At 37.6% G+C, this 22,941-nt stretch overlaps 1 protein-coding gene across 2 annotated transcripts in view; it reads left to right on the top strand.

Annotated features, from left to right (window-relative positions):
- Nucleotides 1-22,941, top strand: part of LOC110961271 (semaphorin-6D-like) — a 284,544-nt gene that overhangs the window by 139,669 nt on the left and 121,934 nt on the right. For both annotated transcript variants that reach the window (XM_051956008.1, XM_051956007.1), the window contains exons 4-5: nt 17,776-17,995; nt 20,162-20,276. In XM_051956008.1, coding sequence (XP_051811968.1) covers nt 17,836-17,995; nt 20,162-20,276 — 275 coding nt within the window. In that variant the 5' untranslated portion in view covers nt 17,776-17,835. The remainder of the gene's footprint in view (nt 1-17,775; nt 17,996-20,161; nt 20,277-22,941) is intronic.

Below are 22,941 nucleotides of genomic sequence, written 5' to 3' on the forward strand. Positions count from 1 at the left end.
TCATTAACCTCCATTGATTCCTGCTCTCAGTTTGATTTGTTTTTTTTCCTCTCTCTCATTTTCATTTGAAATCTTTTATCCTCTTTCACGATGACCCACAGTTTCCTGTATTGACTTTGTCATCTGTTTCCATTGACGTCCATTACTTTCACACACTGTGTTTAAGAGTTTCTGATTTGTTCAGATGGGAAAAGCTGACACTCGAACAGTGCGGAAGTAATAGAAGTCGAAGTTTGGTCATGAAAACCTCTGTAACAGAGGAAAAAGGCGAGGAAACTAAAAGACCATCGTCACTTTTGTATTGAGCTCTACTGGATGCAGGCAGTTTTGCAGCTTATTCCAGATGCCACAACCAGAATTTTTGGCCAAACCAGTGACAGCCTATGACAGGAACATTCCTCATGCATGTTGTTTTGCCCATTAACTTTAGAATTTTGTGCTTCAAATGAAATGATACACACCTCACCTGATTGTCAGGTCAGTGGTGTAGCTGAAAAATGATGTCAACCAGAGATTAAAGAAACACAAAATTCCGTCAAGTTGATACCAAGAACCAAAAGGCAACAACAAAAAGAGGCAAATAACTACATAGATGCACACAAAGGCCGGAAATAGACTAAAAATGACAACAGTGAAACAGAGCCAAGGAAATAAGGATGCAAAATGAACAGAAATAATTGCAAACTAAATGTAAACTGAGGTAAAATCAACACTTAGGCACATAAAATTAACCACTACTAGGTGTAGAAATGGTTGCAAAAAGATGCAAAAGACCCACTAACCGACAAACCAAGAAAAAAACAGACGCAAAATGAACACAAGCAGAAGTTGGTACTTGGTCAATGTAAGGATGTTAAAGGGATGACTCGCTCTGCTGTTAAAGTTTTTGGATGTTTCTCTGTCGACTGTTATTATTTTGGGATGTTCAGACATTTAAAGCTGCACAAGTGGAAGGATAAACCTGTTAAAGCAGCAACAGGAACATAAATCATTGTGCAGGTCTGGCGTTAAGTTGTGCAGGAGCAAATTTGAGTCTTTAACTCGTTCAGAAAGCAAACAAAGCCAGAATGCTGCATGTAATCTGAGTGTGCAGCATGTGAGAGTCGTGTCTGGAGATTTAAACCGACACTTTGGCTTCTGGAACTCACAGTTTTGCCAGATTGTTAAAAACAGGAGATTGAATTTTTAATTTTTTAATTTTTTTTTGGTCACATATCCTGAAGACTTTTACTGCGAAAACCTGGAGGATGCAGATCTGTCGCGGAGCCAGGCGGCGTTTTGGCGAGCGTCCGCCGCCTCGCGATCCGCGCCAACACAATGAACTGATTTCAGGCTGCATGAAAATCAGGATTTCACACGGCTTAAAAATGTGTCGCTGCGCCTCCCAAAAGCTGAAGCCTGCAGATTGATTACGGCTTGGATTAGCTTCCGTGCTGTAGTTTAGTCGTTAATACAGAAAAACTTCAGGAGGAAACGGACCAAGGAAGAAGCAGGCGGCCATTTTTTATTTATTTCCTCCCTTCATTGTCTCGTTTTCATTGTTCGGCGGTCGCTCAGTCGCTGTGTCTCCTGTAAAGTCTTTTTTTAAGAATTTGTCCTTCAGCTTGACACACACACACACACACACACACACACACACACACACACACACACACACACACACACACACACACACACACACACACACACACACAGTGGGTGAAGCTGGTGGATTGCCTGTCAGGATGAAAACTGATTCCACTTTCTCAGTCTGGCACTCGGGGCACCCATTCAAGGCCAGCAGACACACAATAACACACACACAGCTACCCCACACACACACACTTAAAGACACACACACACTGCAGCGGCTCAGTTCAGTCTGACGCACACGGAGGTAATGCACTCGAACAACAAGCAGTGCAACAAATGGATCTGTGTGTTTTAATGCGAAGCTAAAGACGCCGCAGAGGTGACGCACATTTCAGATACTGACGCACGACATATAAAAAACACACAACTGCTGATGGAAGAATCCTCCTGAGCTCTGGATGAGCTACTGAAGCATCCCATCAGGCAGCAAGAGCCCTTCAGATTGAAATGACTCAACATTTCCTGTTGGAAAGTCACACAGCTAAGCTAAAAGATGCAGAATAGTCACAATAACACATAACATGACCACAAAATTATGTAAAACCCAACAACATGTAAAATGACCCAAAAGAGATACAAAATGAATGTAAAAATGCCCCCAAGCAACCAAAAAAGACACACAACTCTTACAAACATTTGATACATTCTCAGAGGGACTCCAAATGAAGGCTCAGAAAACACCACAAAAGCACACAAAATTACCCCAAAGAGATACAACATTACCCTACAAAAATCAAAATGAGCCAAAAAAAGATCCAAAACGACATCAAGAGACAAAAAATGATTCCAAAGAGACACACAAAATGACCCCATAGAGCCACAAAATGACACTGAACAAATACAAAATGGCTACAAAGTACACCAAAATGACCACACAGAAACATATGTTGACCCAAATAGACACACAATTCCCCAACAGACACAAAATGAGAGTAAAGAAACAAAACAACCTCAAAGGGACACAAAATGGATATTGGAAAGAGACATGAATTGACTACAAAGAGACATACAATTACCACAACGAGATACAAAATGATCCCAACGGCACACATTGACCCAAAATAGACAAAATTTGTCCAAAGAGAAACAAAATTACCACAAAATGCAACAAAATGACCCCATAGAGACACAACAATATCATAAAGAGACAAAAAATCTTCCCACAAAGACTGAAAATGACCTTATAGAGGCACAAAGTGATTGGAAAGAGACAGAAAATGACACTAGAGACACAAAAAATTATTCTAAAGAGACACAAAATGGTTCCAATGAGACACAAAATGGTTCCAATGAGACACAAAATGACCACGGCAACACAAAATGATACCAAGAAGACATACATTGACTTGAACATGACGCAAAATGTCCTCAAAGAGACACACAATTACCACAATGCACAATAAAATGACCCCATAGAAACACAAAATTATCATAAAGAGACAGAAAATCTTCCCACAAAGACACACAATGACCTTACACAGACACAAAGTGATTGGAAAGAGACAGAAAGAGACCAAAAAAATATTCTGAAGACACAAAATGACCCCATAGAGACACAAAATAACCCCGTAGAGACACCCACTGACCCTCAGTGATCAGACCACAGACTCACAACCTGCCCCCATCCTTCCACATGGTGAAGCTGTAAAAGACTGAATCAGTGTATTTCCCCTCACACCACAGACCTCCACCTTATTACCACTGATCAGCCTCCATAATAAACACTCTGCTGTCGCCACGGCGACCTCCACGACACTAATCTCATTAAAGCCTCAAAGTCGTTCAGACGTTCTTCCAATAACAGTTAATCTGTCTCCACAGAGGTGATCCTGCGACGGTCCGGACCAACAGCAGCTGGTCTGTGGTTGGAACAAACAGGAGCCTGATTTCTGTCAATTATCTGAATCAAATGTTAACTCTTAGTTTAGTCCAGTCAGTGTTTGGACTTTAAGAGGAATGAGGAGGAATGTTGTACTTGGTCTGTTGCATTTGATTCAGGTTTGGGTCTGGGCATGGGATACACCAACTGCCAGAATGACTTCAGGTCACCGTATATGATTTACATGGTTAAGGACCGGTAATAAAGGACATAATAAAATTTAATAATAGAATTGAATATATGTAAAGTAACTTAAAATAAAATAGTACTATTAAAAAATTCAATATCAGTCAAAATAAGATTATATAAGTATAGACTACATATATAATAAAATAATGTAAAAAATAATACAATATACTACAATGTAATATTGCTGCATATTATAATGTAAAATAAAATAATGCAATAAAGATAAAAAATACATTTGAATAGTGTATATAAGATATAATTCAATTTGTAAAATTAACTAAAATAAAATATAAAGCAACATAAAGTAAAGCAAACACCTACAATATCAAGTAAAATAATATTAAAACCTTTAGAAACCATTTTAAATAAAATAGTGTAAAAATACATAATGCGTTGTGATACGTTATTATGTGAATAGCATATTATAATGTGTAATAAAATAATACAACAGAAAATAAAATTACAAAATAGAAATTAGAATAATCTAATTTCATTAAATTGAATATATTCTTTAAAGTTAGGTAAAATAAAATAGTACAACATAGCTGAAAATAATATAAAGCAATATGATGTAAATTGTGTTATAGTAGGTAAAGTAAATGCATGCCATACAAAATAAAAATATATAAAAAAGCAAAAATATTACTAAAAGAAGAAAGTAAACAATATGGTAAATGACAGTCTAATTTACTCTAATATAATAGAATCTGATACTCAATAATGTGACTGCTTTAGTTGTTTTACAAATTAACATTTTTGTACACTAAACATGACATTCTTCTAAAATGCGCACACACACACACACACACACACACACACACACACACACACACACACACACACACACACACACACACACACACACACACACACACACATGTTTGTTTTTCTATACCGGTGGGGACTTACCATTGACTCCCATTCATATCTAACTCCTAACCTTAACCATCACCAAATCAATGCCTAACCCTAAACAAACGTTTTTGCACTTTTACATTTTTTATCAACAACAATATGGCCAAGAAAACGGTGTTGCCACCCGTGGGGACCTCATTTTAGGTCCCCACCCTAAGACAAGTCCCCACCTTTATAGCAAATAGTCAGGTCAAAGTCCCCACCGGAATAGCAGAAACAAGTACACACACACACACACACACACACACACACACACACACACACACACACAGACACACTATGTTTTTCTATCATTGTGGGGACATACCATTGACTCCCATTCATATCTAACCCCTAACCCTTACCCTAACCCTAACCTTGACCTAACCCTAACCAAAACAATGGCTAACCCTAAAGAAACGTTTTTGCACTTTTACTTTATTCAGTAACAACAACATGGCCAAGAAAACACTGTTTAAACTTGTGGGGCCCGAAATGAGGTCCCCACAAGTGACATAGTTTTCGGTTTTCCTACAGTTGTGGGGACATTTGGTCCCCACAATGTAGCAAAAGCTAAAACACACACACACACACACACACACACACACACACACACACACACACACACACACACACACAATTTATTAATTGAACTGCCCAACAGTTCATTTGAGTACAGCTGAAACAATTAATTTAATCAACTGACAGAATATTTACTTATTCAGCTGAAAGCATTTTATGATTCCAGCTTCATAAATGTGGAGATGTGCTGCTTTTCCTGTTAATTAGATCAATAAGTTTCATCTATTCTTCAAGAATTCAGAGTTTTGGCTGCCACTGGCATTTTATTTTTGTTAGCTTTTTTTAATTGAGAAAATAATCAGCAGATTAATCCACAATGAAAATAATAATTAGCTGCAGTTAAAAGTTCAGGCTGAGCTTCACCTCAACCAGCTACATCAGTAAAATTCAGATTTTACATTCACGCATGAGTAATAATGGTTTAATAGGATGGTATATTACAGTATAACAGTCACTGGGGAATTGTTCTGCATGAAGCACTTTTATTTTTAGTGCCTTCAGTACATTTCCCTGAGCCTACATACATACTTTAAATTAAATAACATCGCACATGCACAGTTATTTCTTTGAGCACAGTCTTTTCCCTGCAGTGTCCTATCAGTGCTTTACTGACTAAATGATCTGAATTCTTCCCACCGCTGACTGAAGGCTCCTTCTTTAAAGACTTTACTCGATGGCAGCTCGTATTAATCCATCTGGTCACCGGCCAACGTGAGCAGAATCATCACAGCGTTAATCTGACTGCAGGTTGGACGTTGATTAGATACTGACGTGAACCATTGGTCCTTTAAAATACAACAAATGGACATTTTTGATTCATGGAGCTTCGTTAGAAACTCAGAGTTATTACTAAATTTAGTTGAAAATGGGCAAAATAGGTGCAGCATATAATCTGGTTGGTTTCATGTTTGGAGGTTTTTCTTTACATGTTGAACTGATTCAGAGGCTGCAGGAGGAGCTCAGGGTGGATGAAGGGCGAAACATGTTCATCTTGATCAAATCTAAATACATATGATATGTGTGAAGTCACTGTGGACTCTTTATGTGTTAGTTGTCAATTCTAGAAGTAATAAGCAGCTATTTTCGTAATTACCAAGTTGATTTGTGTGTTTTTTGAAAGGAAAAAAAAAGCCCAAACGCTGTTCTTGCAGCTTTTTATTCTGAATATTTTCTTGTTTTCTTCATGGCAATATACTGAATATCTTTGGGTTGTGGACAAAACATGATATCTGAGGAAATCATCTTGACACTGTTCACACTTTTCTGACATTTATTAACCAAATAGCTCTTTGATTCATCAAGATAATTACCAACAAGTTCATTGACAATGAAAATATTAGTTTTTTGGCAGCAATAAAAAGAACCATTAACCTGTTTAATGATGCTGGAGTCACTGCAGGTGAATACTAGGCTGCAAGGTTGGGTATTCTGACAGGGAAAAAAAAACACACATCACCTGTGGAGATTTTACTGATTCTGTATCAAAACAGGTGTTTCTTGCTTCACAAATTAATTATGTTTGCTTCAAAAAATTGCTTCATCTCTCTGAAACTCAAGCAGTTTCTGTGCAATAATAATAATAACAATTCCAATTCATAAAAATTAAACTGCAGTTGTGTAAAAACCATAAAAGATATTAAACACATCCATCCATCCATTCTGTATACACCGCTTTATCCTCACTAGGGTCGGGGGGGGGGGGGGGGGTTGCTGGAGCCTATCCCAGCTGACTCGGGAGAAGGCAGGGGACACCCTGGACAGGTCACCAGTCTGTCACAGGGCTACATATACAGACAGACAATCACTCTCACATTCACACCTACGGGCAATTTAGAATAACCAATTAACCCGTCTTATCACTCGTTTAAACTCTAAATGAAGATTCTGCTGTGCAATATGCCAGAGCTACAGGGTTCCAAAGATGGCTGAGTTCTGGCTGTTTTCTGGCTCATTCATTTCAATGGGGATTTTTCATGCAGATTTTCACAAATTTCATAAAAACCGTACGACTAATTGCTAAGAACACACCAATCCTGATCGAGCTGTGCATTTCAATATATAATTTATATGGATTTTTTAAAACTGCATGACCAGTTAGGCGCTGAAAATGACGTCTTAAGAATAATAAGAATGAGCCTGAGGAAAAGCAATAAGTGAGCTTAATAATAATAACCTCTGGTATAAAACAAAGATTCATTGCAATGTGGTGGGATAAAGGAGGACACTGTAGAACTGGGTAATTATGTCAAACTTGTATACTTAATATATCAGTATGTCTTTGCAAGAATGACCTACAATCACACACTTTTAATGTTTCAGACCTAAATTCTAAGCTGCCGCTATTTTTGACCTTCTTTTAACTCTCTGAACCCCTAAACTTGCTGCTATGTTTGAAATTCAAGTTATTTTTTAAAAAAGAAAGAAAAAAATGCCAGGAATATGCCTTTATTAATAGTCAGAAGCACAAAAACAGGAAGAATTTAACTTTGTGGAGGTCCTCAAACTAATTATATGTGACTTTCAGTTTTGTTGGAAAACAACCAAATCTAAGCTGCAAACCAGGGCACACCATCAAAACCACTTTGCTATACAGGCCTCATTAAAAAATAAATTAATAAATAAAATGGCCAAAAATAATTAATTAGAAGTGCATGGATTCTGTAAAAAACTAAACATTGTGGTTTCCTTGATGCAACTGAAAAGTCATGACTGATGCAGTTGCAACCAACCGTCATATCAAAACTTCAGGGAGTTTTCTGTTGAACTGCAGGCTGTGGTTATACAGAGCAAAGAGGAGACAAAAACCGAAATCACTTAGTCAAAAATGGAAGTAGCAAAATATCTAGAGTCACCATTTTTCTACAGCATTGGTAACGCTTGTGGACACTTGGGGAAATACTGTACATGTTGATTCAAGGTCTTTCTCATTGTAGCAAACAATCCAGTTTATTCATAAAGCACCTATCACAGATACAGAATCACAAAGTGCTCTACAGTAACAATAAAACCAAAATAATAATAATGAAGATAATCAATTGATAAAACAGGGGAGTAGCAGCTAAAATACAGTGCAGTAAAGCAAATGTCAACAGAAACAATAAATAAAATAGAGTAGCTCCTGGTCAACCAAAAGTTGTCTGAATGAAAGCGTTTTCAGCTGCCTAATAAAAGCTTCACGGGAGCCCATCGATCTCAGCTGTAGAGGAAGAGCATTCCACACCTTTGGTGCAAGAGCTTGGAAAGCACAGTCACCACAGGTTTTGTACTTAAATTGTTGGACAAGAAGTCATTTTTGTTGGTTTAACCTGAGAGCTCAGTTTGGGGCATAAGGTGGTCGGCAATATACCGGGACGTTTGACCACACAAAGCCTTACAAGTTGCATAATGTTGTTCCAGTGGCCCAAGAGACATTTTTCTTCTTGATATGGTTGTGTTTATTTCCATAGAGGTGCAGGACTTCATATTGCAGTTTAAAATGAGCCCACAGTGAGTAAGTAAACAAAATAAAAAGACTCCCACATACTAACTGTGTATGAGTGCTGGTTGGCTGCATGTTGGGCAGCAAAGGGTTAAACGTGTTGAGCAGACGTCCTGCCTCCCACAGAAAGCAGTGTAATATTGATTAATCCTGCAGTAAATGTGTAATCGATCACTCTCCGTCAGTTTGGAAGATGTGTCATCAGATTTATGATCAAATCTGAATATTGGGCTTTTATATAAATCAGCGTAAACCTCTGCAGAGACCCGAGCTGCTGCCGGAGCCCCGTGTGATGGATTAGTCTCATCGTATAAATGACAGATTGTCCCCACCGGCAGGAAGATCATGTTCAGGTGGCAGGAAACACGCAACCACGAGAAGGAGAACAAGATGTTTCAATTATCTAAATGAGTCCGGGCTGAGTGACGGGGATCGCATCGAGCTCCAGTCACAATCTGCTCCGAGGAAGGAACATCCAGATTGTTTTTGAGCTTTTTTTTTTTCTGCACATAAAAAATAAAATAAATCACAAGTATGTGGGTGAGAACCGAGAAACCCTGAGAGACTTTTCTTAAAAAAAAACAAAAAACACCTGAGAGGTGATATAAAGAAGATAGAGTGAGAGGCTCGGATTTGACAGACAGAGGTGAAATGAGAAACCAGGCGGCTCCGGGACTCAACACAGAGGACAAAAACAAGGAAAAAGACAAAAATAACAACCGAGAGAGTGAGGAGCGAAGGAAGGAAACGAAGTGTAAAACGTCTCATTAGAGTCAAGAGCGGGGGAGAAAATAAAGGTCTCTTTTCACCATAAAAAGGTTAAAAATCTTAATTATGCCCTTTGGTTTTCGGAGGGTTTTGTAGTTTCTTTGGAAACTGGAGTAGCAGAATCTGATTTCCTCGAACAAAAGAGCAGAAGAACAAGCAAGAAGCTGCGGTTTGTAATCCTGAAATCAAATCAGATCCATCAGCGTGGCATTTAGTCCTCCTGCAGTCCGAGCAAAGTCAATTAGTCTCCCCATAAAGACTCCTATTAGGTGGAATCGACGTTTGTTTGAGGCGATAAACAGCCTTCAGTCGGAGGTGACGCACACAGCCAGTAGAAACTGAAATTAAACCATGAAATCAGCTTAAGTTTACGCTCCTATTTGCTGTTTTTTCTTACATTTACTCACTTTTATCCAGCGTCTGCATCCAAAGCAGGTCCGATGTCACATTCAGCCGCCCTCAATATGATTTAATGCAAGGTCAAACCAACGCTTTTAATATTTTATGAATTATTTGGTGCCAGCGGCTATACCAGCCACCTGCTGGAGACCAGACTTTACATTTGCATAATAATTACAGTTAATTTCAGTTAAATGTGTCCAACAAACTTCATGCACTGTGTAAAGTAGAGCTGCGGTAAATTAAAGACAATACTGGAGGATTAAAAATCTACTTTTTAATCAATCGATGAGTCGCAGGGAAACAAATAATCTGTTTCGATGAACTAAATGTTCCACAGTGAGCTGAGTGCTCTCCACCTGCTCGCCTTATTAGCCCCAATTAATTCTAAATTAATATGAAAGCTGGTATTGGCAACGTATTAAATCAAGTCAACCTCGTGATTTTATCCTGAAATGATAACAAGAAGTAGGCGCAGAAGTTTGGATGAAGAGGCAAGCATTGTGTGGAGACTTCACAAGGATTTTGCTGCTGTTGTCTCCAGGATTTACTTTTTGATGCAGACGTGGAGGCTGTTCAACTTTGAATTCCTCAAACATTTCTCATCATCCACGTCCGTCCATCTCTATTTATTTGGAGAAACACTGTAGACTGAATTTTTCCAGTTGCAGTTTGAGATACCTAAGATTTCCCATGATGCACTCGTCATTCAGAGTTCAACTGACAGTGCAGTATAACAAGTATAATATCTGTCTGAAGCCACATTTTAGACGAACTTCTTATGAATTCTTATGAAATATGTAGGTTTCTACCCAAACTGGAAATAATACGGATTTGATTTTAGTGGAATTTATTCAAAAAATGTTGAAAACAGTTGAATTTTGTGACAGTTTCTCAAAATGCCTAACTTTTAGAGGAAGGTGGAAGTGACCGTTTCATTGTTGCTTTTGGGTTTTTCATATGATTTGATGCCTCTTGAGGAAGACTAGAAAAATCACCAAGATAATCATTTAACCCTCTGAACTCTGAGCAATTTTTCTGGTCCCATTTTTGCTCACTGTGTGCTCATGTTTCACTGTGTATAATGTAAATTCTTGTAACTCACGCACCTTCAGTAAGATAGATTCTGTGATGTTCTCACAACTGGGAATGTCATACTTGATTACAAGGAAGCAATGAAATCCCATATTACCCACTTTATGTTTTTATTTATTTATTCCTGCTACATCTTTACTCGCTGTTGGTTAATTTTTCGCTGCATTTCAAAGCCCTGCACCTCTGTGATGACTAGAAGGAAGGAGAATGTTTCTGTTCAGTATCCCACAGTTATATTGTCATAAATTATTAAAAAGCTGAATTTCTTTTAAGCATTTTTACATACATGTGTTCTATCTGCTCTGTGTAAACATTTCCTGCAGTTCATCTGAAAAGTCACAGAATTTTTCTTGCTTGACTGTCAGTCACAGATGAGTCACTGAAAGCTTCAGTGTTGTGCAAAAGAGCACAGAATTTTTGTTTTTTTACAGAATCTGATTGAAGCAAACAGTTTATTTTTGGTGAATTTTTCAATCGGACATGATTTGGAAGATTTACTGCGATTTCAGACTTAGCTTTGCTTAATTTCAAGCATTGTTGGAACAAATCTTACTGTTTTTACAGTTTCTAGCTCTGATCAGTAGTGCAATTCATGCAGATTTTTATGCCTTTGAAATCCACCTGTAGGCTTTGGAGTCAAAAAAAGGTTGCCATGTTTGCTCCTGCTTTCTTCTGTAGGACAGGATCTGGCATTGAGCTGCCTTCCTGCTGCACCAGTTTGAAGCCTCACATGTTCTATTCTGCCTGCTGTCACATTCTGACGTACTGCCAATCTGAAGCTCTGCTACTTGTGGCTTCTCCACTGCAGTGCTTCTCCTCTCAGCTGGGGTCTGGAGGAGGGAATTTATCAGATCAAGAGGCTGAAGTCCCGAGTCTTTGGTGGCTCGCTGATTCTGCTCGTGGCGATGAAAGAACCAAGTTTTTTCGCATCATGTGCAGCTCGATATAACAATTTATATTTCAAATATTACATGTTGGTGAGTACTTTAACCCTTTGATGCCCAGCATGGGTCAACAGTGACCTATATTCAATGGAAAGTGGGTATCTCTTGACCCATGTTGCGCATCAAAGGGTTGAACAAAAAGACAGTGAGAAAAAAAATTGATGCTGATTTCAGCTGCAAAGCAAACTGGCTAATTTGTGTTTCAATTCCGAGGAAAAGGAATGAAACCACATCTGAACACACACCTGAACACACACACACACACACTTACCTGCATATTGTAATGTGTCAGCTGCTTCCAGGGTTTACACATCCAGGTGTAAATTACGTTTGGGGAAATGGGACACGGCTTCTGACAAAATGTCTCAAACGAGACCTAAATAAAGCCACCTTCTCTCCAAGGTGAGCTCCTAGTGTGTATGTGTGTGTTTCTGTGTGTGTGTATGTTTCCGTGTGTGTGTTTCTGTGTGTGTCTGTGCTTCTATGTGTGTGCGACTACTCGTTCATTGAGTACAGCCAGTTCGCCTCTGTCTTGTCTCGCTGAATGAGAATTGACATCGGGGCTGCTTTGGGGCTGCAAGCAGCAAATTAACGATTTAAAGCAGTAAAACAAACACACACACACACACACACACACACACACACTGAAAAGGCGTGACTCATCTCAGAGGTTTGTCAGTTTTTCCATGTTTTCGTTATTTCCTGGCTGAATGCGTGACAGGAATCATCCAGGTTGGTCTCATTTATTAACGCTGCACCTGTGTGTGTTTCCTTCTACACAAGCGTTGTCGCATTTCCATCATTGCATTGACTTGCATTTATTACCTTCCCCCTAAGAGCACTTCAAAACCACCGAGACACTTCCTTTTTGTCCCCATTAAGGATTCGAGTCTTGCAGATTTACATCCTTGCAACGTGAGTTAGTCAGACACCCGCACACACTCACTTTGTCGAAGCTAATCAGAGGAAATGTGGTTAATTTTCTGAATTCTGAGCATAATCAAGCCACAGAGTTCTGTCATTCCAGCCAGTTACGTGTACTGAACCTTGTAACATCCTCTAACTAAATCCAGTTATTGTGTAGTAACAGTATTCCGGCGATACGTAACCTTTGTGTCACACGGAGCCTCACGTTAGTCAAGTTGAAAAATGGAGGAGGCCAAATAATATTCCGAACAATCGGCAGTTTTTTTTTTTCTGTTCCTGTCACATTTTTCCTCACTGCAGGCTCATTTTTTAATGCAATTCTGGGGAAGTGTGTCTAAAATGTGACTTCAAAGGGCTAATACTTATTAATACCACGTTCTCACTAACCACACCAACCCTCATCAGTACACCTGGGGTCCATGCAGACCTCAGGGGTATATAAATTGTCTTTTTTTTTATTTTCAAGTTGGATTTTTCAGTCCCTTCAGGTAGTTGTCACCCACATAATTGCCATCTCATACACCAAAGCTTATTTGATTCCAACCAGGTTTGTGGAGTATATACTAAAATATCATTTGGGGTCCATGCACACCCCAGCTAGACTGTGTATCTTTTACTTATGTATGTTTGTGTTATGTTGCTCTTGTGATGACTGCTTCAGCTGCATTGTGTTTCATTTCAATTCAAGAGTTCTTACACTAATACTGCAAGCAATACACATTTGTAATCATCAACAGTAATTTATTTGTTTCTTTCATGTCTGTATTTATAGACGACACGTTTTAGGAAAATATACATTGAGAGGATATGGACAGGCACAGAAATGTGAAACAAATGAAATACTAGCCGGACCCCAAATGTACGAATGAAACAGGTTTTGCCACGCGTACTGATGAGGGCTAATCTTGTTGTGTTTTTATGATAGAATGACTGCTGTATTATAAAAATACCTAATAAGTAGACATTCAAACTTGAACTTGGTGTGAAAAAAACTTGATTCATCTCTGACTGTTGTGGAAGTTCAGCGAGGTCGAGAGAGTATGAGGAGGCAGACACAAAGAGACACACGGGAGACTCAGAGGACTTTGGTTCCAAGTAAGGTTTACTGATATCAAGAGAAGTGACACCACCAGAGCAGCAGTACATGCAAGCAATGCTCTGATCTTTAGGTATGTCTTGTCGTTTGGAGAAGGTCAGATTTGACTACAGACCAATATGGAGACAACTAGTCTGCTTTGTCACATCAGAATAGACAATATTTAATCTTGACCAGAGTGTCCTGGCATATCTTCCTCCTACAGTGTCTGCCTGTCTGAAGGCCATTATAACCTAAGAAATGAAATGAAATGAAAAGTATTTATTTCGAACATAAAATTAACAGACAGCTAATGCAGCTTATACAAAATAAAACCACAGCTGAAACAAGGCATCACACAAATTTACAAATCATATATGTTCGAAAGGGAGTGGGAAGAAGACAAAACTTATTTAATCCCCCCCCGAAAGGCGAAAGAGTAATTTTTCCTTCACACTGACCCCTTAAATCCACCTTTTTAAAGCATTTTTTGTGTAAATTTTGCTAAAATCGAGTAAATATTATGTCTATGTTGGACAAAAACCTAAATATTTCAGATATTACTATCTATGATCTGAAGAAATGTGTCAAAAATGTAGCTTCAGAGGGCTAATACTTGTTATACCGCTTTCTCACCAACCACACATTAACCTTGTGTTTTTATGATAGAATGATGGCTTGGATGTTCAGACTTGTACTTTGTGTGAAAAAAAAAATGCATCAATTCATCTCTACTGAACAGTGAACTCCACAAACTGGACAAAATCCAACTTTTTTTCAGCATTTTTTGTGTAAATTTTGGTAAAACGAAATAAATATATCTAGGTTAGGCAAAACCTAAATAATTCAGATTATTTGTATCCATATTTTGGAGAAATGTGTCTAAAATATGGCTTCAGAGAACGAATACTTGTTACACCACATTCTCACCGACCACACTTTAACCTTATCGTGTTTTTATGATAGAATGACTTTTTAATTATTAAAATACTTACTAAGTAGACATTCAGGCTTGTAGTTGGTGTGGAAAAACTTGCATTGATTCATCTCTACTGACCACAGACCGGAGGTTTTGTGTTTTCTGTGTTAGCTTGAAGCTCTTAGCGCTCATGTAGCTCCACTCACACCTCAGTAATGAAGAAGACGAGTTAGCCAACACGACTTAGAGCTCCTTCCTTCACGATGATGATGAGGACAACGATCAAAACGGAGACGCTGGAGAGTGACACCTCCTCCTTTTTGTACTTCCAAACCAGAGAAGAAGAAGAAGAAGAGGAGAGGTAGAGCTTGTCACCTCTGGGACCACCTCTCTCTTTCTCATTTGTCACATCAGATGACAGGACGAGGCAGCCGAGGAGAGGAGACGACAGCGAGGAGGTGATGAAAGAGGAGATGAGAGGGGAGGCGTCACCTTCATGCTCACTTCTTTTCTGCTTTGTCACTGTGTGACATAATGGAGAGAAAACGAAGGAGGAACACGGAGAAACTGTCACGACCAAAAGTATCGGAAGGAAATGAGACGAGGATAAAGTGAATCAGCGGAGAATCCAAGAATTAGAATATCAGAAAAAAGTTTATTTTGTTCATGATTAGACTGGTTACCGGTGAAGGTGAACAATTTCTGTTTGTCTATGAATCTAGAAGATATGGAAGTTTCAATTTTTTTAAATTAAATTACCAAAAATGCAAATATGCACCTTTAAATATTAGTTTTATCTCGACGACTACACCAAGTTGATTAATAAAAAAGGCATTTTCATCTACAAATTCTCTTCTCAACAGTGAATATTTGCTGTTTCTCAGTTTTCTTTAAGACTAAATTAAACATATTTGACACTGAAGGATCGCTGAATATCCAAATTTGTGCTTTAGAGAATAACATCTCACATTTTATACATTGAATTCAGTCCAATATTGAACAGTCTGAACACCAAATCTCACTGGCAAGTTTGAAACTTATCTTCTTGTAAAATTTCCAAAAATGCGTCATTTATCATGCAAAGAAGCAGAAAGAAATGCTGAATATTGAACATTCTGATGGTCTGCCAGGGAAAAGATCTAACTTTAATCTTGAAATTGTAATATTTCATCAAAATATCCAAAAATGTTATATTGTGAAAAACCTTCCTTTTGTTCGCTCACTCCTCACACTGCTCTTTTGCTCCTGATGTGTTTGATGTGAAACTTTTCCATTAGCAGGACTTCCTTCAGGCACTTTTTTGTGCGCAGATTAGAATGTTTTTTGTCAGAATTAGAAGACAAATGAGGTTCTCATCAGCTACGTCTGTGAGTCACTGGCAAAGAAAAAAGTAAATGGAAGGGGAAAAAAATCAAATAAATATTAAAACCAGAAAAATTAAATAATAAAAAAAAAAACTGTCTCTGATGAACAATGAAGAATAAAGTAAAATTAAAGCTGAAAAATAAAATAGAAAAATGATCATTTTTTGTTCTGAAAAAAACTGCTAATTGCTGTTTGGAGCATCACAGTTCTTCTGTGGAACAGAATAACAGGATCCTGCCTGAGGTTCAGTGAGTGTTAATTACTAAAGAGAAAATCAAAGCCCACAACAAATGAGCTGAACAGAAACAAAAAAAGAACCAGTATTTTGCCCATTTACTGGTTCATGCTTGTGTTTTGGAGTCTATTAGAATACATTAACATGCTTTAATGTTCAAACACATTCTTCTTCTCAGACTCCACATTACTGCAGCACCTCTTCTCTTTCTTTAGATTATTGTAATTTTACAGCTCTATAATTAATTGTGCGTGCGTGTGTGTGTGAGAGAGAGAGAATTTAAGCAAGCAACATTGAAGCTAATCCTTATACTGTAATTGATTGCTAAATGCTAATCCTGCATAATTTATATAACTGGACAGAGAGAGAATGACTGCTTATCTCTAATGCTTTCGTTTCTGTTGATTAATTTATTGACTATTTCACTGATTAGTCAACAGTCTAAATGGTTAATTTTCCACCAACAAAGCCAAATCACTATTTAATTAGTCATTGTTTGTGACACACTGCACGTTGTTGTTTAGTGCAGCACATTATGAAAGGGAAACAAAGGTTTATATATATATTGAAGTGCTACTAAAAACTTCAACATGATGAACATAAATAAGAAGAGCTTTTATTATTATAAATCAGCCATGTCATTTTTAAAAAATCAAGTTTTGAAACTTCTTAAAGTGGAAAAAAAATGCTCTGTATGTTACACAAAGTGGACATTGGGGATATTTTACAAGCATGAGCCACTAAAGCAGCTTCTTGTCTCCTCATTCTGTATTTGTTCTGGAACTTTTGTGGTAGTTTCAGTTTTTTTTTTAAAAAAATACAGCTGAATCACATCACAACTGTCGTCTTTGACTCATCTATATGGTGATTTTGTTCGACGATGCTATAAAATCAGGATGTTAGCGACGCAAAATAGCAGCTTAGAACTGATGTCTGGCTAGCATGTTGTTTTAAAAAGCTCCATTTCGTCACTTTGTCATCCTGGTTCCATCGTCTGAAGACAGAAACAGAAAAATATTTAAATGAGAACAGCTTTATTCTGAATTTGAATACATTAAAATACAGTATAAGTGAGCACAGGGAACAGGAGAGAAGTAAACAGATGTGTGTCTCTTAGGTGTTTGAAATACTTGAAATACAAACCCAGCTTTTGCAATGCTTTAAAGCAAATCTGATTTTGCTGCAGTGTCATTATCTGAAACCGTATTACTGACTACAGTTGACTATTACCTGAAGCCAAAAACAACTGAATGAATATACATTAATTCTGAAGAAAATCATTTGTTTTATTGAACTGAAGCAAAAAAAAAACAAACAAACCCCACATCTGGTAAAAATATCGGCGTTGATGCATTTTTAGAACCATGCCTAACTCTCCTGTCTTTCTCTTACAGTTGACGTCCATCATGACTTGCTGACATCATCGCCACCTGCCCCCACTCTTTCCACCAAAAATGGCCTCGACCACCTGGCTGTTGCCGTGGCGGCCGCCGCCACCATCGTCGTCGCTGCTGCTACTGCTCATCACGCTTGCTTGCTGCTCTTTGTCCGAGTCGGCCTCGACCACGTCCTTCCCCAAAGACCTGCAGCCGATCAGTGTGGTCAGCTGGGAGCGTGAGTACACCAGAGTTCAACTTCTATTTCTAGCTTCACTCCGAGGTCATTCCGCCTCATTTCAATGAATGCCAGACAGATTTCTATTTAAACTGATAATGGTTAAGGTGACCATGAGTAAAAATGGTTTCACAGGTAACAGTAGTTTTTGGGTTAGAAATGCTTTAGGAAGATGGGATCAGTCAGGGCTCCAGACTGCGACTAAATGGTCGTATTTTGTGACCAAAATTTGAGCGAGTGCGAGTAAATTTTTCATTTACTCGCGCATGTACAACCAGTAAATTTGCCGATTTTTTTCAAATTATTATTGAATATTTTTTGTTGCTTACAAACTTCTGCTCCACACTTCAGCCCAGTAGACAGTAATGCTCAAATGAGCTGGTTTAACCGACATTAACTCCAAAAGAAGAAGAAAGGAGACGAACACCACAGAAGAAGAAGGCGGGCCAATGTGTGTGAGAGCAAGGGGCGAATGACAGTGAAGCTCCTGACATTTCACACAGCCTTTATTTATGTTACGTACACAAATTCATCTTCCTTTCTTGTCCCCATTCCAGCTGCTTATAAGTTTAGACACATCCTTTGCTGGACAGCAACAGCGTGAAACGGTTTTCTTTCATCTTTATGTGAATTTTCGGACTTTTCGGCAGCATCTTCGTCATGTCAAGAAAGCTCTTCTTAGAAAACCAGTTCCTGTGCCGCTGAAATGGTCACAAAATAAAAGCTCATAACATTAAAATACGCCTTCAAAATAAAAGCCTGGAGGAAACAGTTATTTTAACACTAGCAAAACAAAGGCTTTCCAAAATTGATGAACTGATCAACAGACCTTTATAAGAGTAATTTACACATGATTTGGTATAAATACATAATGTGCACATGCATGACACATGCCTGTGCTCAGAACAAGGTATTTTTTATTAAAGATTATATCTGTTGGAAATGATACGTCAACTGAGCAGCTTTGGTGGAGTACTGCACTCTCTGAGTGCTTTTCTTATGTTGTGTCAAGTGCTGCACAATCAAATGTGAATTGAAAACATAGTTTCTGCATTTATTGTGCAAGTATTTATCAGTGATACAGTGAAAATGAGAGGGAATGTGAATATTTACTTTGCAAGTCGATTTTCTAGTTGCGCTCCTAAAATTTCAAGTTAGGGGCCAAATTTTACAGTTGTGTTGCTGGTGGAAGATCAGTCGACAGATTGTTCCACCAAATCTACACCATCATATAACTGGTTTGTATTATTCCATTAATCCTTTGATGCGCAGTGTAGGTCAGGAGATATCCATTTTCCATTGGATTTAGGCCTCTTTTGACCTATGCTATGTATCAAAGGGCTAAGCAGGGTTGTGCCATTGATGTACACATCAATAAGCCTGCAGAATTATCTATTACTACATTATTTCGCAAATTGTGGCAATTCAAACATTGCTCCACATATTGGTGGAAGAACATTATGCAAAAATCGACCTTCTTTAAGAATTTTTAATTCAAAAAGTTACTGAAACACGTGGCCAAAAATTTTACATGTTTTACTTAATAACATAAACTACGGTTCAAAAGTTTGGGGTCACCCAAACAATTTCATGTAAACTCACACTTTCATGAAAATTCACACTTTTATTCATGTGCAAACATAATTGCGCAAGGGTTTTCTAGTCATCAATTAACCTTTCAACACGATAAACTAACGCAATATAGAATTAAAAACAAGAGTGATGGTTGCTGGAAATGTTCCTCTGTACCCCTATATAGATATTCCATCCAAAATCAGTCATTTTCAGCTAGAATAGTCATTTACCTCATTGACAGTGTCAGTGACAGTGTCTAGACTGTGTTTCTGATTATTTTGATGTTATCTTCTCTGAAAAAACTGCTTTTCTTTCAAATATAATGACATTTCTAAGAGACTCCAAACTTTTGAATGTTAGTGTACGTATGCACAAAAAAATCAGAAAAACATGACAGTTTTTTGTCTGTTTTTTTTTTTTTTCATTTGTTCAATCAAGTTGGAGTGACCCACTGGTTTCAAATGAAGACACATTTCAAGCTGTGATAACAAAAGCATGTTTTATCTGATTCGACAAAGACAAATACACCACATTTGTGTTCACAACATCTGTAAACGCACACATTTACACTGTGTCGTCTCACTTTTGCAGAGTCGTATCAGTATCCTGGTTTCCACGGTTTGCTTCAGGACAATGACACGCAGCGTCTGGGTTTGGACTTTCAGAGGATGTTACGGATCAATCACATGTTGTACATCGCAGCCAGGTCAGCAGTCACACACAAATGAAAAATACTGCCCATGCATTTGTAGCACCAAACTGAAGTTGGAGGTTCAGCAAGTAAGAATTACACAGGAAAAAATCCATTATAGAGGAACAACCACACTGACAAGGAATTAATTGGTTGTTTGCATTTGCAACTATTTTGTTAGTCGCAGATGATTTTAGGCATTTTAAAGCAAAAAATGACAAACGTGAGAAGATTTAATTACATAGCTTTAAGCTACATGATTTTGGGATCTCAAATGAAATATATTATGAAGCTGTTTTGTATTTTAGTAATATTTTTTGGTCATTTTGGCCTCTTTAATATTCAGTTAAATTGTATTTATAAAGCTCCAGTTCACAATATGTCATCTCAAGGCACTTCACATAGTACAAAGAAGTCCTTAGAATATTATACTATACAGAAAAATCCAACAAATGCAACAAATTCAAATATAACAAGACGTTTAGGAATGTGACATTCAGCTGTTGGAACTTTCACCGATGTTTAACTCTGGAGTCAGTGGTTGTATTATGCAGAACTGAAATTTTTAAAAAGTTTTTGTAATCCATCAATTATTAGTAGTCTCAGTTCACCCACTTACAAACTGTGCAATAAAAATGCAAATGATGCTGTGCAATTTTATAAATATTTTGCTGTAAATACTGCTTTCTTCTCTTCTTCTGAAGAAAATATTTTGATGTATATATATATATATATATATATATACACACTGTGTGCATTGTGTGCTGCTCTCTTTCTTTGATTCAAGTGTTCTATTTGCTGCTGTACACTGTAAATTTCTCTGCTGTGGGATTAATACAGGTTTAAGCTATCTATCTATCTATCTATCTATCTATCTATCTGTCTATCTGTCTATCTGTCTATCTGTCTATCTGTCTGTCTGTCTGTCTGTCTGTCTGTCTGTCTGTCTGTCTGTCTGTCTGTCTGTCTGTCTGTGTAATTTCGACTACTCAGAAGTTTAGTTCAGTTATATTTTTATCGTCATTCCAGATATTTCAATTTAATAGGGACGGGATGTTATGTTTTATATAGACAAGCCGAAAAATCTCGTGTCCTATTTGGGCAGCTTTTTCCTGATAATGGGAAAGACAAAAACTCACCTTTAACAGTACGAATCGTTTATGAGAACCAGGTTTGGGGAGAGCAGACATCTGCCTCGACTGGTTGGCGTGAGGGTAAAAGGCAGAAGGAAAAACTAATGTTATGATGCTTTTCTTTGTTGTATATTAAGCTGATGGAGATTTGAAGATTTGTTTTTCACTGTTTTCTGACATTTCTTGAACAAAATAATTTAAATGATTGTTCAAGAAGATGAGAGTAAATGTTAGTTGCAACTGTAACTCTGTTATAAGAGTTTAGCTTTAACTTGAACATGTAGAGCAACTTTTAGCAAGTTGAAAGGCTACTTTTTGTGCCTTCTTGCTGGCAGAACTTTCAGGTCAGTTGTGAATCCATCCAGTTCTTGTGACCATGATAGCGCTTCAATACTTGGAGGGAATGTCTTTAAATTTGGCACACTTGATCAGTTGGACTCATAAACAAACTGATTAAGTTTTGTTGCTCAAAAGTCAAGGAAGTCAGTAGCTATGTTTCCAGTTAACTGTCGAATGAATGTCAAGCAAACTTTTCAAATGCTGGCTTACAAAGCAAATTAGATTTGTTGCCATTGACTTCTTTGGAGTGAATAAACTCGGCTACGTAGTGTCGTAAGAAGTTGGCGCTGTACACTACATGACTGGAATCAACAGAGCAGAAGTAGGTGGAACAAAGACCTCAAAGAAACGGAAGCGAACAAAACATTGTCCGTCCACGAAAGAAAAAAGAATTTATTGTGCACTTGCAAATAAAATTTCTTTTCATATCAGCTGGTGTCGGGCATATTGTATGCTGTCTGGAGTCTGTAGAACCAGAAACAGCTGATTAATCACAAATTAAATGTTTGCGCCATCAAAGGCTATTCTGTCAAGGTCTTTCCATTGCCAATGAAGCTCAGTAAATCTTGAAAAAAAATCGTAAAGTCAAGTACCCCCTCACAAGTGACTCGTTTTGAAAAAATTTGGACTCAAAAAAAAAAATGTGTTGTTCTTATTAACTTTTTCATAATGTTATATGTAAAAATACATGGTAGTAGCTTCACAAAAAAAATAATTCATGCACTCATTATGACAAACTTTTGTGCTAATGTCTAATGAAACAATAAAATGAAGGCATTTAATATCCAAAAGGTCAGCTTCATGGACATCTTATGTTCTTGAAAACATACTTTTATGGACATTTTTCAACTTCACAACTCAGGAACAAAAACAGATGCTGTGATGATATTTCACTACATAGTTTATATCTGAATTTCTTGAAAGAAGACCTCCTTGAAATGTGAAATCTCATTTTTAAGAGAGTCCTAAAAACACAAATACAAAAACACATGCAAACACAACTTTAATCTAAGCAACAGAAAGACTTTTCAGCTTTACTAGTTACCTTGCAGACTACAGACCAAAAAAAAAAGATTACATTGTCTGTGACACTGAAAAACAGCCAGCAGCAGCTTTTTAATAGAATGCATAAGAATTAATCAGTACATCCCAAATGTCGATACATCTGTTTTTATTTTGTCTTTTGCTCAAATCTTGTAGTGCTTACA

The sequence above is a fragment of the Acanthochromis polyacanthus genome, chromosome 11, assembly GCF_021347895.1.
Source record: "Acanthochromis polyacanthus isolate Apoly-LR-REF ecotype Palm Island chromosome 11, KAUST_Apoly_ChrSc, whole genome shotgun sequence".
NCBI lineage: Eukaryota > Metazoa > Chordata > Actinopteri > Pomacentridae > Acanthochromis > Acanthochromis polyacanthus.